This window comes from Notechis scutatus, chromosome 1, assembly GCF_049901735.1.
Source record: "Notechis scutatus isolate UNSWTSFEM ecotype Mainland chromosome 1, rNotScu1.2, whole genome shotgun sequence".
NCBI lineage: Eukaryota > Metazoa > Chordata > Lepidosauria > Squamata > Elapidae > Notechis > Notechis scutatus.
In genome coordinates, this window is record NC_142009.1 from 175710925 (window position 1) to 175727080 (window position 16156).

Genomic DNA, 16156 nt, shown 5'->3' on the forward strand with positions numbered 1-16156 from the left:
GAAGGCGCATTCACAGGTAAGTCTACCAACGCTCCTTCTCCAGAATGGTTTCGACAGGATCCATGCATGGGACATTCCAAAGCAATGTCCGTTGGGAGGGATTCTAAACCTAATGAGTCTGATCTTCTGGCAATACCTTTTGAAGTACTCTCCTTCGAAACGCTGCTTCCGCAGAAGCGAAAGAATCCAGTTTATAATGTCTAACAACCGGTGAGGGAGTAGACCAAGTCGCCGCCTTACATATTTCTTCCACTAAAGCCTGAGTACTCCAAGCTGCTGTAGTGGTTGCACTACATGTTGAATGAGCCGTGATGCAAGATAGGATAGGTAACCCATGTGCTTTGTAAATGTTAGCAATGGTTGCTCTAATCCATCTGCCTATGGAACAAGACGACACCCTTTGTCCCAAGCATTTCTGGTGATAAGAAATAAACAGTGCTTCCCTCTTTGTAAAGGAAGCTGTCCTTTTTATGTAGATATGGAGAGCTCTCCTTACATCTAAGGTATGCCAAAGTTTCTCTCTATGGTGAGATGGATTTGGACAAAAATTTAGAAGAACGATTTCTTGCACCCTATGGAAATGAGAATTTACTTTTGGTATAAAGGTAGGATCCAATCTTAAAACAACTTGATTGGTGTGAAAAATACAGAGATCAGGCCTTATTGACAGAGCTGCAAGCTCAGATATCCTTCTGGCAGACGTAATTGCCACTAGAAAAATAACTTTATACGATAAGTGTTGTAGACTGACAATTCTCAAAGGCTCAAAAGGTGAAAGTGTTTTCAGGCTTGCAGTACCCTGAAAAGGTCCCATGATGGAAATCTATTAATGACCCCTGGTCTCAAATTTGTTGCCCCTTTATGGAAACGCCGAATTAAAGGATCTTGTGACATCCGAACTTGTACATGAAATTACCGATGAGAGCACTGCAACCTGTCTACGGAGAGTTGCTGGGGCAAAACCCTTGTCCAATCCTTGTTGTAAAAATTCCAAAACCTGTGAGATGGAAGCCTCTCCAGGATCTGAGCCCTTATCCTTGAACCAATTACAAAAAACTCTCCAGGTAGCCTCATAAATCCTAATAGTGGATTGTCTTCTATCTGCCTGTATAGTGTTAATAACCTGTGTGGAAAGATCCACCTTTTCTAACAGTCTCCTTTCAAGTGCCAGATAGCCAATTGAAGCCACTGAGACTCTGGGTGTTGAATTGGCCCCTGGCTGAGAGACACCCTTTTGGGAGGAATCCTCCATGGACATGACCCTGACAGACTGACCAAGTCTGCAAACCATGGCCTCCTGGGCCAATACAAGGAGAATCTCCACTTTCTGCTGTAAGGTCTTCCTGACAACTGCTGAGATGAGAGGTAATGGAGGAAAGGCATAAAGGAGTCCCTTTGACCACGGACAATGAAGGACATTGACCCCCTCCGCTCCCCGGGACAGAAACCTGGAGAAGAAATGAGGCAGTTGAAGATTCGACTCAGATGCAAACAGATCCAATACTGGGTGACCAAATCTGCTGGAAATTTCTTGAAAAAGAAGTGGATGCAACTTCCACTCTCCCTGATCTATTGTAGATCTACTTAGCCAATCTGCCCTGACATTTTGTGTTCCTGAAATGTGTTCAGCTTTGATTGAAATCAAGTTTTTTTTTCTGCCCATGTACAGAGACAAGAAGCTTCTTTTTGTAATGACTTTGATTGTGTTCCTCCCAGACAATTAATGTGTGCCTTAGTGGCCACACCATCACCTCAAATTCCTTGAGAGCTAGATGGACTGCTCGTAATTCTAACCAATTAATATTATGCTGAAGGTCCCCAGTATTCCCAATGCCCTGTGCTACCTGTTCTCGACAATGGGCCCCCATCCTGAGAGACTAGCATCGGTAGTTATTGTTGTAAACAATAAAAGCAGCATCCTTTATCTAATGCTGAAGAAGTCCACCAAAGCAAGGTTATTAAAACCTTGGTTGGCAATCTCACTTGGATGGGAGAGGTGCCCTTCATGGATCTCTGAAAGGGTAATAAGAACCACTGCAATTCCCAAGAATGCAGTCGTGCCCAAAGCACTATATCAATGCAGGATATCACTTTGCCTAACAATTTTGACATTTGGGCTGGGGATGCTCTTTTTATACAATAAAAATGGGCTGCTAATTCTTTAATGCTAATTCTCTTCTTTGTTGAGAGAGAAAAACTAATTCTGATTCAGTATCTATTATTGTCCCTAAATGTAGAATTCTGGTTGACGGTTCAAAATGACTTTTTTCTTGATTAACCAAAAACCCATGAGATTGTAATGTTTGTAAGGTGATGGTTAGGTCTCTAATAGCTAACTTGTGGGAGACTGATTGTATTAAAATATGGTCCAAGTAGGCCAGAATCCTAATTGGAACAGTTCGAAGATGGGTTAGTAGAGCTGCTAGGATTTTAGTAAATGCTCTGGGTGCCGACGCCAACCCAAAGGGGAGTGCTCTATACTGAAAATGTTGACCTGCATAACAAAATCTTAAATACTTGCGTTGGTCAGGTGAAATTGGAATATGCAAAGGTCAATTGAAACTAAATAGTTCCCATGTCTCATGCCCTTCAAGATAGATTGAAGCATGTGCATCTTGAACCTACGATAAATAACAAAAGAGTTTAGTCTTTTTAGATTTAAAATAGCCCTCCATCCCCCTGATGATTTTGGAACTGCTTCAATAGTTTGTATTGTCAATAGGTGCTGAATTGACTCCTCCATTTCTCTCCTTTTGTGTATGTTTGCAGATACTGGACACCTAATAAAAAATCTTGGGGGTCTGGCTTGAAATTCAAGTGCCAGACCCTCCCTTGTTGTCTGCCTGATCCAAAGATCCGAGGTCGTTTTCTCCCAATGGTGTGCAAAACTTTGCAATCTACCACCAACAGGAATATCCAAGTGACTATTTGAATTTTTTAAACGGTCTGTTTGATGAGCCACGGAAAGGTCGTTTGGACTGTTGTTGAGATCTTGCCTTGTAGTTGCTGCTTGTACCCTGTTGAAAAGGTGGCCTCTGGCCAAAATTTACTTGACTTCTTTGACTGGTAGACCTGTAGAAGGGTGCGCGAAAAGAGCGTCTGTAATAGGGAGAGAATTTGTTGTCTGTTTTCTTTAAGACTGACGGCAATATCTTACATTTGTCCCTAGATTCGATGAGAACAGGATCTAAGGATGCCCCAAATAGCTTTCCCCCTTTGTATGGTGCAGATGCTAGCTTCCATTTCTTCTTAGTATCGGCTTGCCAGTACCTGACCCAGAGTAATCTGCGTGCCGAAGATTACCGAAGACATGGCCCGAGTTCAAAGTTGCGTCAGCCATATATTTCGATGCAGCTATAACTTTGTTAAAGTCTAAGTGGGCTCTTATATTGTCTGTTGGTACCTGCTGCTGCATTTGTCTTAGCCATATCACAGCGGCCCTGGTAAAAAAGGATACCACTGTGGTAGTTTTGACCGCCCATGCGGCTGCCTGGTGTGTCTTAAGCCACATTGAATCAGCCCTTTTGTCCTCTCCCTTTAGGACATCAAGTTCATCATTGAGAGTAGTTGAAGAAGATGCTAAAGCTAGCACTGGGTCATCAACCTCAGCTAGCTGCAAAGTTGCTGCTAACGGTGTGTCAACATTGTAAAAATTTTTGTCAAAGGCCATAATTCCAGGGCCTGAACCAGGAACCTCAAGCTGTCTCTGCACCATATTAAAGAATTTTTCATAGGAAGGGATCACATCCGCTTCCACCTTTGGAGCCATGAAAAGTGCTTCATTCCCCACTGTCTTGTGAGTAACACAAGGGATCTCTTTGTTCAATTCTAGGCCAGTTGCATTCTTGGCCTTAGCTAATAATACTCTAAATAAGTGTGGTTTAAATAGGCCTTTAGTATCAGATACCTCTGGCTCTATTTCCTCTTCAGAAAGAGAATCTATTTCCCCTTCCTCTACTAAACAATCAGATTGTTCATCCTCTGATGTGGCAGGGGAACATGTTCTGCTCTTAAGAGTCAGTCCAGGAGGATGGGAATGTTTTCTATGATGGAGGATGAATCTACTCTCGAATCTGCCTGCGTTGGATTGGTCATCTGAAATCCTCCCATCATTCCTTGCCCAATTAGTTGTGTAAACCACTGTTGGACCACCAGTGGCATTAGTTGACCTTCTGTTTCAATACGTTGATTTTGTACAGGTCCAGGTAATGGATGGGCCATTGGCACAGGATTACTCCAGTAAGTACACCCTGGCATCTCAGAATCCTGTGTGTTTGTAACTACTTGGCCCAAATTATCCATGTCAGATTCCACTTGGGAAGGAAGTGATTAATTTGTGTGATCCTCTTTGGGAGGACTTAATTGCAATGAATTTACTCGATCTTTTGCAGTCTTTTCTATCTGCTTTACCAATGTACTATGTAGTCTGTGCTCAGCCTGGTCATCAGCCCTGGTTTTCCTGTTGGCTCTAGCCCTGGCTCTGATTTTGTCATCTGCCTCCTGTACTGATCCTTTGGTCTTACAGGATCTTTTACCCCTACCTTTCAGCTGGGTGGTAACAATCTGCTGTGGAGACAGCACATTGGCAGAGTCCTCTGTGTGAGTGATCACAGTAGCACTCTGACTATAATAAATAAAATTAGAAATAACAATTAATTAGTCTGTCTTTATCTTATAAGAAATTTATCCAATAACACCCTTAGTCTATTTTGATGGCTTTACCCTTCAAAACAGAATTTCACCAATAATTAGGATAATTAGTTAACTTAATGTTCAAATCTTTCCAGGTTAAATCTTGATAAGCAGCCAATTTTTGGCCATGAGGCACAGTGAAAACTAATAGAAAATGGCCACCACTACAAAATGGTGCTCCCGCCACTTTTAACTGTTTGTTGGAACCTCCTTGTGACAGGCAGAACAGCTCTGCCAAAACTAGAAGCTGATCACCTTTACAAAATGGCGCTCCCGCCAATTCCAACCATTGCCACGTTAATTCCAACCATTGCCACTGCCCTTGCTGATCCTCGTCGCGGCAGTCCCAATAGCTCTGCTTAGACAGCACCTCCTTATTTGGACAGGCTGTCTGACAGGCTTTTGGCTATGGAGCTTTCCGAACTCGGTCCGAATGATCTCACCTTCAGCTGTTCATCGCGAGGAAGCCTCTCGGCATTGGGAACGAAGGAAAAAGATTGTCTTTTGTGCTCAGACTGCTGAGCGCTCCCATATATGGGCAGGCTACTGAGTCAGCACAAGATGTCTCTTTGATGCCCCCAAAACCCTATTCCATGTTTTTGGGAGCGATTCTGCAAGCTCCGAGCTGGTGAAGTATTCTTAATTGCAGAAGCCGTGAAATGAAGGCTTGCAATACCAAAAAGCACCGAGGCTTCGAAAAAAGCCTATCGTGCTGATAGTCCCTTAAGGGCTGTTGTGTGGATAATCCAAAATAACAAATATAAACAAAAAATGGTATTACCAACACCCCTCTATGTATAAATATAGAGGAGCAAAAATTAAGCATCTGAATAGAAGAACTGGAGACGGTGGCCTGGTGGGGGTAGGTGTCTTCAGTTTTCTATTCAGTCTATAGCCGAACAGAGCTGAATACGTCCCATGCATGGATCCTGTCGAAACCATTCTGGAGAAGAGAGATATTCTCCCTAAGAGCACCCTCAATTATTTATTTATTATAAAACAGAACTATGTACTTTCCAAACTGGCGTGATATTGTCAGGTTGCTAACCAATACTGTCTTGTTACCAGTGTTGAAATAAGATTGCCAGGACTACTTCAACTGAAATTAGGAAATGATCCACAATTTATTAATCTCTATTTTGGTGCAAGGAAAGAAAACATGAACCGAAATACCTTGAGTAACCTTTGCTTATGATTTATTTCCTGAGTTGTATTAGGAATGCACAACTTGTGCTGTTAAAAAAAGGGAAATGGTTCTAAACCATGTATTTGGTAAAGTAAGAGAGATTATAGAGAATACTTTGTAATTATTTTAATCAATGGTAGCATCTTTTCCAACTACCATGTTTTATTAAAAGGACTCAGCTTCCATTTGTGATAATTCACTTTATCAAATCAAAAAGGCATCTGATGGAGTGAGCTACAGTTCACAACAGCTTAGGCTTTTTTTTCTAAATAAAACTTGTTAACCAGTAAAGTTATCAGATTCTGGATTTATAGAGAATGCTGAAACTTCAGCAATATTGCTCGTATTCTCTTGAGGCAGGGGTGTCAAATTCATGACCCGTGGGCCCGATGGGTCATGCACTGGCCACACCCACCTTTTAGCGAAGGGGACAAAGTTGCAATACATCATCTGACAACAATGTGATGCCGCAAGTTTGACATCCCTGTCATGAGTGAACAATCCAGGAAAAATAGTTTCTGTAACTCACTCTCTGATAGGGGCATAGGAATACAGGAAATAAAATGTTGGAGTCTCTAGGAATTAGCTTCTGTCTAGTATGCTCTCATGCTGGTCTCAAAATGAAATAGAACTAGCGTGGAGTACTCTTCTACTGGTTTCAAACCCTTGAAGCAAACATTACAATCCCATTGGTGAACATTCTCTTTCAAGTCCCAGTAAACCACAGCACTGCAGGATGTTTCTCTCTCCCCCCTCCCTTTCTTTCCCCTTCTTCTTTCACAGATGAAACAACTACAACTGCCTACTATCTCCCCACTACTGCTGTTACTTCTAGGGTCTCTGGGAATGAACCAGCTACTACATCACCACCTTGTTGAGTCCTGTGCTTAAGACCTAAGAAAGGTCGTCTCACAGAAGAGAAATCTACCATGCAGGGAGCCATTAATTCCACTGAACAGGGAAACCACTAGAGGGACAGAGGGAATGTGGCAAAATGTCCACATTCTACTGTTTCAGAAGCAGAAGAAATGGCATCTCTGCCTTTGTTAATTGACCACTTTGTGAATCTTGGGCTCAGAACAAAACTTAATTTTAACATGCTGATTTAAGTCTCTAATGATTTTAACTATAAATAGAATTAATCATTTATAATGTTCTTCAGTTTGGCTAGAGGTCTTCTAAAGTCAGACTCTCTTTGAAGAAAGAACACTTTTGCTAAAAGCGATTTCATTTTAAAACTACTCAGGAATAGTCACTTACTGCCTTCCAACATCCTTGCAGAAAACATTCCCGAATGTTGCACTTTCCTGTAACAGGAAAAGTTATGTGATGTGATGAGCCAATAAAACTTTATCTTTATCTTTAACGGAATGTTCCCAAGATTAGGATACCTGCTTAGAGCAGGACTATATTAGAGGGAGACAGCAGTGTGCCAGAAAGTAGTGTCATGAAGATTTGATTGTGCATATTCTCCTCCCGTCCAATAATCTTATCAAATTATTGAAAATAATGCACAGTCCAGCAAAACCTGATTGACAAGTTTCCTTAGATCTACTCTTTGCAGGTCAATTCTATCTTATTCTGTCTGGAGTTATTTTTTTTAAATAGCTCAGTATGGTATTTTTTATACTTAATATCCTATCCCGTCTTTCCTTTTACTCATTTAAGACTTAATAAGTGAGAGAAATAACCAGGGGTAGCTAAATTTTCATTTATAGTGTGCTCCCATTCTAAGCTGCCATTTTGCAGAGTGTTTTCATTTTCCAAAGTTGGGTCTACACAATCCATGCCAATGAATTGGCTGTTGAGAAAGTCTTCTTTTTAAAAAGTTGCCAGCTTGGCTTTTCGCCAAAGATTGGTGGAATTGCTTTTGAAACAATCTAGGTTCTTGCCAAGCCTCAGGGGATGAATTCTTAGAATTTGTTTTTAAATCTGAGTACACTTTGGCTGCTACAATATTGGAGTTTCCCAGCTGCTGGCTTCTGGTAAAAGTCCACTGAATGGGATTTCTAATAAGATGAGCCAATAAAACTTTATCTTGAAAAGAAAGGAAGGTGGATAGAAATTGCCTCTCCTTGGTTCATATTAATGGCATAATTTAACATCAATTTCAAAAAAAGCACTAAAGTTATGAGCTTGACATAGAAGGTATTGGACTTGTTTTACCTGCCAAACCTGTTGATTTCTATTGAACGTGTTTAGATGGTTTGTAATCTGTCTCATATATAGTTGAATAGTTAAAAGTATTCACATACTTTTTTTTGTTTTTGCAGCTCAGTTATATTTCTGTAGCTCACATATATATGTATATGTACCGTGTTTCTCCAACAATACGGCCTCCACCAATAGGAAGACCCAGCATGTTTTCTAGGCATAAAATCAAATTAAGCCCCTCCCCCCAAATTTAGGCCTAGTTTAAAACATGCAAAATGGGGGGAAGTGTGGGGGGACTTGCCATTAGGAGCGCCCCGCGGGCAGCAATTCCTCGCCACCAGCCACTCCTAACGGGTAATCATGGCGAAGCGCAGAGAGCTCCCTACTCCCACCAAACACCTTTGCTGCAGACCCAAGGCACCTGCTGCTGTTGCTTTCCCTTCTGCCCATTCCGCCGCCATGTTTGGAGCTGCCGCTTCCATGTTTGGAGCTGCCGCCGCCGTTTGGAGTGCCGCCGCCATTTGGAGCACTGCCGCCATGTTTGGAGCTGCTGCTTCCGTGTTTGGAGCTGCCGCCGTGTTTGGAGTGCCGCCACCATTTGGAGCACTGCCGCCACGTTTGGAGCTGCCGCTTCCGTGTTTGGAGCTGCCGCCGCCGTTTGGAGTGCCACCGCCATTTGGAGCACCGCCGCCACATTTGGAGCTGCCACTTCCGTGTTTGGAGCTGCCGCCGTGTTTGGAGTGCCACCGCCGTGTTTGGAGCTGCCACTTCCACGTTTGGAGCACTGCCACTGTTTGGAGCGCCGCCGCCATTTGGAGTGCCACCGCCACTCCAAACACGGTGGCAGCTCCAAACGTGGCGGCAGTGCTCCAAATGGCGGCGGCACTCCAAGCACGGTGGCAGCTCAAACACAGAAGCGGCAGCTCAAACATGGAAGCGGCAGCTCCAAATGTGGCGGCAGTGCTCCATATGACAGCGGCACTCCAAACACGGCGACAGCTCCAAACACGGAAGCGGCAGCTCCAAACGTGGCGGCAGTGCTCCAAATGGCGGCAGCACTCCAAACACGGTGGCAGCTCCAAACACGGAAGTGGCAGCTCCAAACGTGGCGGCGGTGCTCCAAATGGCGGCGGCACTCCAAACACGGCGGCAGCTCCAAACACAGAAGCGGCAGCTCCAAACGTGGCGGCGGAATGGGCAAAGGGAAAGCAACAGCGACAGGTGCCAAAGGTCTTGGGTCTGCAGCAAAGGTGTTTGGTGGGAGTAGGGAGCTCTCTGCGCTTCACCATGATTACCCGTTAGGAGCGGCTGGTGGCGAGGCTGACCACGGGGCGCTCTAGATGAGGATGAAAGGGGGGGAATTAAGTCACCCCCGAAAAGGCGGCCTAGCCGTTTTTTGGGGGCTCAAAAATATATAAGACCCGGCCTTATTTTATGAGATACACGGTAGATTGATCATTATTCTGATTTAAGCATATAATGAGTCTGAAGGGCAATTAAAAGAACAGTGGAGCCACAGTGTTGGTACAGGTTTTGGAAGCTGCATGGTTTTCCACTATACCCATTGTCAGCCATGCATTGTAGGTAGATGTCTGCAAGTCAAAAGTCTTTATGTAGTAGTCAGTGGGGAAACCACATAACTACATATTTAAATAATGTCCATGTAAATAAAGTCATTGATTATAGATCATTTCCCCAGGTAAAATCGAAGTTATCTCAAGCTGAAAAGCACTTTCCACTCCTTCTTCTCTCCCTAATAGTTTAGTAAGATGCAAGTTTTTTCCAGCTCCATTCCATTTCTTTGATGGCCACCTGTGGGAAGCGGGTATACATATTGAGTTATTGGCTTTCAAATCTGGCATATTAAAATGAGAAAAAGCCAGAATTCCCCAGCTGCACATCACATTAAAACACACTAAGAAGAAATTATGCTGTGGTTTGTTTAGTCCTTTGCAACGGCAGTAGAAGCAAAGTTGGAGTCACTGAACACATTCACACAAGGCCAGAATTCTTCAGAAGGCAGCCACTGTGAAAAAGCTAACTACTATATAATTTAGATTAAACCAGTAAAAATGTATTTTCACTTTGTCATTTTCACTCCCCCAATCCCTTAAAAAGAATTTGAAGTGACTCACAATTTTCTTCACTACTTCTGCCTCTCACACTGCTGAGAAACATTAAGTCAAGTCCCTTTAGCTGATCAATCATCAAGCAGCAAAGATTCTGTTCAGTCAGTGCCTCATCTCTCCTTTTCGTTTTTATTTCCATATTGTATGTATTTGATTGGTAATTTCTAAAAAAAAAAAAAAAAAAAAGGAAAGTTTTCTGGCCAAGTAAAGAGAGCTACAAAGCCACAAAGGCTTTGTCCTTTGGTATTTTAAAAAAAAGTTAATAATAGCTAAAAGCTATTAATAATAGCTTTTTACTAATAGCTAAAATAGCTAAAAGTTAATAATAAGTGAAGCAATGACAGCTGATTCTCTGTGGGAGGAGGGAGAGGTTAGATTGAGCTAAGGAATTTGGAGGGAGGGTAAACAGAAGAATTCCCACCAGTGGAAAATTGACAAGTCCTCCAGAGTGTCAGCCTAGCAAAAGAGAAACCATTTAAAGTGTGATTTCATATATTCTGCAGCCCAACCAGGTAGATATCAGCTCAGCTTTCAACTATTGCCAATGCTGTATGATAACAGAAGTCTTCAGACTGGGTACAAAGTACACATTTGTAAGTGTTTTCACTTACTTAACAATCGACATCTAAGCCTATTGATAAATATGCTCCACTAGGTTGGATTTAATTTTGAATAAACATGGTTGAATGTTTAGTCTGGGAATGATGGAGTTTGCAATCCTACATATCAGATTGGAGAAGTTTTGGAGAAGTATGATTTACAGTAAATCGTACAGGAATATGAATTTGTCTCAGAGTAGGATGTCAACCGTAGCATTTCCTTCCATGTTGAGAGCTGTCGGATTTAAACACTTCAGTAAAGCTAGAGGAACATTTCTATAGCTACTCAACACAATATGCATAAAGGTAATGGAGTCCATTTTACTTTTCAGAAGAGAAGTAATATATACATAGGCCACTGTTCAGTATAAGATTTGTAAATATAATCTATAGTTTCTAATAAATGCTTTCCTTGTGGTTTAATTGTGTGATATCCTAGGAAGCCGTACTAGTATTGATTAAGCATTCAGCTGACGTCAATGCCAGAGACAAGAACTGGCAGACACCCCTACATGTTGCAGCTGCAAATAAAGCTGTGAAGTGTGCTGACGTGATAATTCCACTTCTGAGTAGTGTCAATGTCTCTGACAGAGGAGGTCGGACAGCATTACACCATGCAGCTCTGAATGGCCATGTTGAAGTGAGTGCCCTAATAACATTATTCTTTTACGTTGAAATATGTTTGGTCTGGCAAAATCATTTCCCGTATGTGATGTGAACTGAACACCAGACTCAGAATTGTCCTGCAAATTTGCATCCAGTGGATTGAGTAAATGAATAAACAACCAATCAATCAATAAAAGTAAACACATTTGTGAAGTACAAATCAAACTAAAAATCAATTGTTGCATAGTCTATAACTATTGACTGATGTATATTTGGGGGCTGTTTACTTGTTTTAGATGGTGAGTTTACTTTTGGCTAAAGGGGCAAATATTAATGCCTTCGACAAAAGAGACCGAAGAGCTTTACATTGGGCAGCATACAAGGGTAAGACAGTTTCTTTCTTTTTTGTTAGCAAAATGTGTGTAACATGATTGGCAATAGTAGTAGTAATAATAATAATTACAATACTGAAGATCTTCCCTTAATTTAATAAGCATATTTCTTCTTTGAATTTCTTCTGTTGTTTGATATATTCTTCTAATGCTGATGTTCGATAATTTAATAAGTATTAAATTTTACAAACTGATGCTCATGAAAACAGATGACTGACACATAGTCTTCAAGCAGAAAGGAAAATCAAAATGCATTAGTCATAATATGATACAGATATATCATTTATCCCCCCAAAAAGCAAAAAGGAATTAAAACAAAAATGACCCAGGACATTATATCTGGGTCAAGCTGAAGTTGACATGTTATCAACAATTGGATTTTTTGAGAAGATCCTTCAAGGATACTAACTTTGAAAAGAAATCATGATTTTTAAAAAAACTATAGTATGTTGAAATCACAAGAAGAAAAAGGATCCTATCTCTGAACTGAATCATATCTATAATTTATATCTGAGAGAGCATGTAATTTATTATGTATAGGACTTCATCTTATAAGATAGACTAAGGAAACTATTCTTTAGAAATGTTGCTTTCAATTAGCTATCTCTTTTGATCAGGAATCCATGTGTTTTGCTGAAAGACTCTTTCCCGTTGGTGACTTACAAAAGAGTTCTCTATATGTTAGTTGAAAGGCAAAAATGTGTAAAACATATGGAAAAAGATCAAAGTAATTAGTATATGGAGCTCATCTTTTGGATTTAACAACCATATTCTGCTTCACAAAGAAGACTTAATTTATACTTTTCTTTGCAAAGCTTTGTAGACAAGTCTGCTGAAAATGGTTGGGACAGTTTTTGAAGAAATTACTGATATAAATTTGATATTGTCATTACCTAGTGATGCTGGTTCAGGAACTGCAGTTTGCAGAAATGCAAGACAATTTATCTATAGAGACTGACACTCTTAAAAATAAGTATTGGTCCATTGTTCAAAAATATCCTCCAATATGTGTAATATTAAAACATTTTTTTCCTTCTGTACTTGTAAATCAAATGCATGTTTTTTCTACTTTAATTGTAATATTTAGTTCCTCTTAGTTCCCTGTAGTGTCCAACTTTCAACATCCCAGGATGTCAATTTTTTTAAAAAAAATCAAAATGGAAAGTTTTTTTTCCACAGAGAATTCCAGAATCTTATTTGAAATCTGTTTGTAACTTTCCAAAATCAAGTTTTAATTAGCCTTTTGCTGTTTATTAGAGCAAATTAAGTCCTTAAACCTGTATGTAAAACTTATTTTGTTAGGGATTGAAGGAAGCTCACCTGGTGTTTTCAGATTTGTCAATCCAGTGATTACTTACAGCTGAAGAGCAGTTAACTAGCAATTTTTAAAAGTGATTAGCAACTGAAGTATGATAATACAGTTTTAAAGTTGCCAACCATGGTTTGAGAAGGTGGCTATTCCCTAGTCTCCCAAATTTCTAAACCCATTGGAGATTCTGTCTTGTTAACTCCTTGCAAGGAACAGCTGCATTGAGCACTCGTCACAATCCCAAGTCTTTCTTTGTCCAGAAAGGAATTACTTGGTGGCTTTTTATTTTGCTGTGTTTCTTGGCTCCACATTTAGTGGAACTGTCTTCAGTTTACCATTTTTTCCAAGAAGCCCAAAAACTCAGAACTGTCAGTCAGCCCCATCTTTAGATACTGCTGTTTATAGGATATTTGAAAATGGGATTGCTAACTAATCATAAGCATCAATAGAGTTAACAGTTAAGGAAAAGAAAAGATATTATCATTTATTTACTGTACTATGAAATTCAACAGAACAATTATCACGTATTAATGACCCTTTTTTGCTGCCAGGTATATGATGGTAATTTAATTATTATGAAAACAATAATTCATAGCATAACAATTCAGCTGTTTAATAGCAGAAAAAGGTGAACTAATTAGCATTCATATTTTAAAAAGCCTTTTCATAGGATCTTCCCTGTGAAAGTGAAACTCTCACTATTGGAGTAATTACGTTAGAAGAAGTGTAAAGAAAAAAAATACAGTTCCTTAAAACCAGCTATGCATGTTCCTTTATCTACAATAACTGGAAAAAATACAACTTTTGAATTGTCTTTAAAATGCAAGTAAGCCCAAAGTAGAATACAGTGGAATTAAAATAATTTCTTTTTTAAAAAGGGAAATTATTTATGTGGAGATCTCTTCAGTATCGGATTTCCTAAAACTGGAATCTTGGAATTGTCTGTTGTTGCTTTCCCTTTCAAAGGGCTGAAGATAATTTGAAGGGTTATAAATCAATGTATGTGTGTGTGAGAGAGTATTATAATTAAACTTCTATCTTCAGATACACAGGTTTCATTGGTTTTATTGTCCTGTCCAGGAACAACAATCATCCAGGATTTTTTATATTTATATATATCATATAAAATTGGATCTCTCAACTTCCTTCAGTTGTATTAAACATATACACTCACAATTGTCTAATGAATGAGCATCTTTTGTTTGAGATTGAGTTATGAACCTAGAGTGGCATACAAACAATGAGGGTCATATTAAATTGCATTGCCAAGATAGACAAGAAATACTACATTTTCCTTGTCTTTTTTAGGCCACTTGGAAGTTGTTTCATTATTGATTAGTCATGGTGCTGAAGTGACATGTAAAGATAAGAAAGGTTACACTCCACTTCACGCTGCTGCATCCAGTGGCCAGATCAGTGTAGTGAAACACTTGCTGAATCTTGGTGTGGAGGTAAGAAACTGTTAAATACTACGTTTAGCAAGCTTGTAAAGATTGAATTGTTATAAATCCTGAAGCTTTAATTTTTGTATGGAATGAATGAATGGCCACCTTTTTAAAATGTGTGCTATCTTTGACAAAGTTGATGAAGGAATTTTTATTCCATTCTTTGGATTATAAATTATTTTAATTATTCTGGATAATGATATTATCCATGGAGCTGTGGTGGGGCAGTGGTTAGAATGCAGTATTGCAGGCTAATTCTGCTGACTGCTTGACTGTCAGCAGTTCGGCCAGGTCTCACCAGGCTCAAGGTTGACTCAGCTTTCCATCCTTCCAAGGTTGGTAAAATGAGGACCCAAATTGTTAGGGGCAATATGATGACTCTGTAAACTGCTGAGAGAGGGCTGTAAAGCACTGTGAAACGGTATATAAGTCTTAAGTGCTATTGCTACTGCTATAATAATATGTAATAATTGTTCAGAGTGACAGCTACAAATGTAATTCTCCAACATTCTTTGTCTCTTAGACTTGATATAATAATAAAAATATATCATACAGAGGTGCCACTGAAGCATGTAATGTGCAACACACCATATAAATTATATTGAAATGAAGATAATTGCCCCTATGTTATTGGACAATTTTTCTTTGTTGTCTCCCTTAACTTATTACATAAATAATCTGTTTCGTGCTTTGACAGCTTTAACCTAGATAACCATACTATTTTTTGTTTTGTTTTCTTTCTTTCTTTCTTTCTTTTTCTGCCACCAACTAACATATGTCCACGTTTGAATGAATCCAAGCAAAGATAAACACTTACAAACAATGTGCAAGATTTTTGTGCAAACCTAAAAACATGGGAAAGATGCAATTTCTTGAAAAAAAATGTAACCCTGTTTTTTAAAGAAAAACCTTGTTATTTTTAATTTACAGTTTCTCTACTTGGAGGAGCTCAAAACAGTTTGTAATAGAACAATAAAACAACATTAAATAAAGCCATCAAAGATCAAATCAACATACCTTAAAACAATAACAATATAAATTAAAATTTATTTTAAAATGAAGTAAAAAAGCAGCCAGGCCCTGGAATTAGTCTTTAAATGTTAGAGCAAAAATTCCAACATTGTCTTAAAGAAGACTACACGAGGAAATATGGGGACCAGCCATATTTCCTTTGGAACAACACTAATAGAGTTGGAACAGAGTGCTGAAGTGGAAATGCAGTAAAAGTATCTGCCTCTCTTTTAGTGACAACATATTTTCCCAGGATTGTGCTTTAAAAAGTCAAAAGTTTACATTCTTCATACTATATAAAATATATTTTTAGAATGGGCCCATAGTTCTGCAAGTTCCTATTACCTCCCCCCCTCCAATCCAAATTAAAATAATCTCATTCAGCTTCTTCCAGGGCTGCTTTAAATGAACGGCCACATTTCCACTGTTTTGTTTGTTGGATGATAATTCTCCTAATCTCAGAGTTTGATATCAATATTATAAGAACAAGTTCAGGAGCACACACCCTTCTGGAGTGTATAACATTTTTTTTTTGCTTTATTCATAAAATTGAATGATTAATTTTGTAGCCACAGGAGGGAAATCATTAAGTTGAAATTTTTTTCATATGTTGTTTTATGTAGCAGTATGATA

At 39.5% G+C, this 16156-nt stretch overlaps 1 protein-coding gene across 10 annotated transcripts in view; it reads left to right on the forward strand.

The window, feature by feature from the left end:
- Positions 1-16156, forward strand: part of ANKRD44 (ankyrin repeat domain 44) — a 157324-nt gene that overhangs the window by 77520 nt on the left and 63648 nt on the right. For all 10 annotated transcript variants that reach the window (XM_087949532.1, XM_026667970.2, XM_026667965.2 and 7 more), the window contains exons 5-7: positions 11200-11400; positions 11663-11750; positions 14376-14518. In XM_087949532.1, the coding sequence (XP_087805658.1) occupies positions 11200-11400; positions 11663-11750; positions 14376-14518 (432 nt within the window). The remainder of the gene's footprint in view (positions 1-11199; positions 11401-11662; positions 11751-14375; positions 14519-16156) is intronic.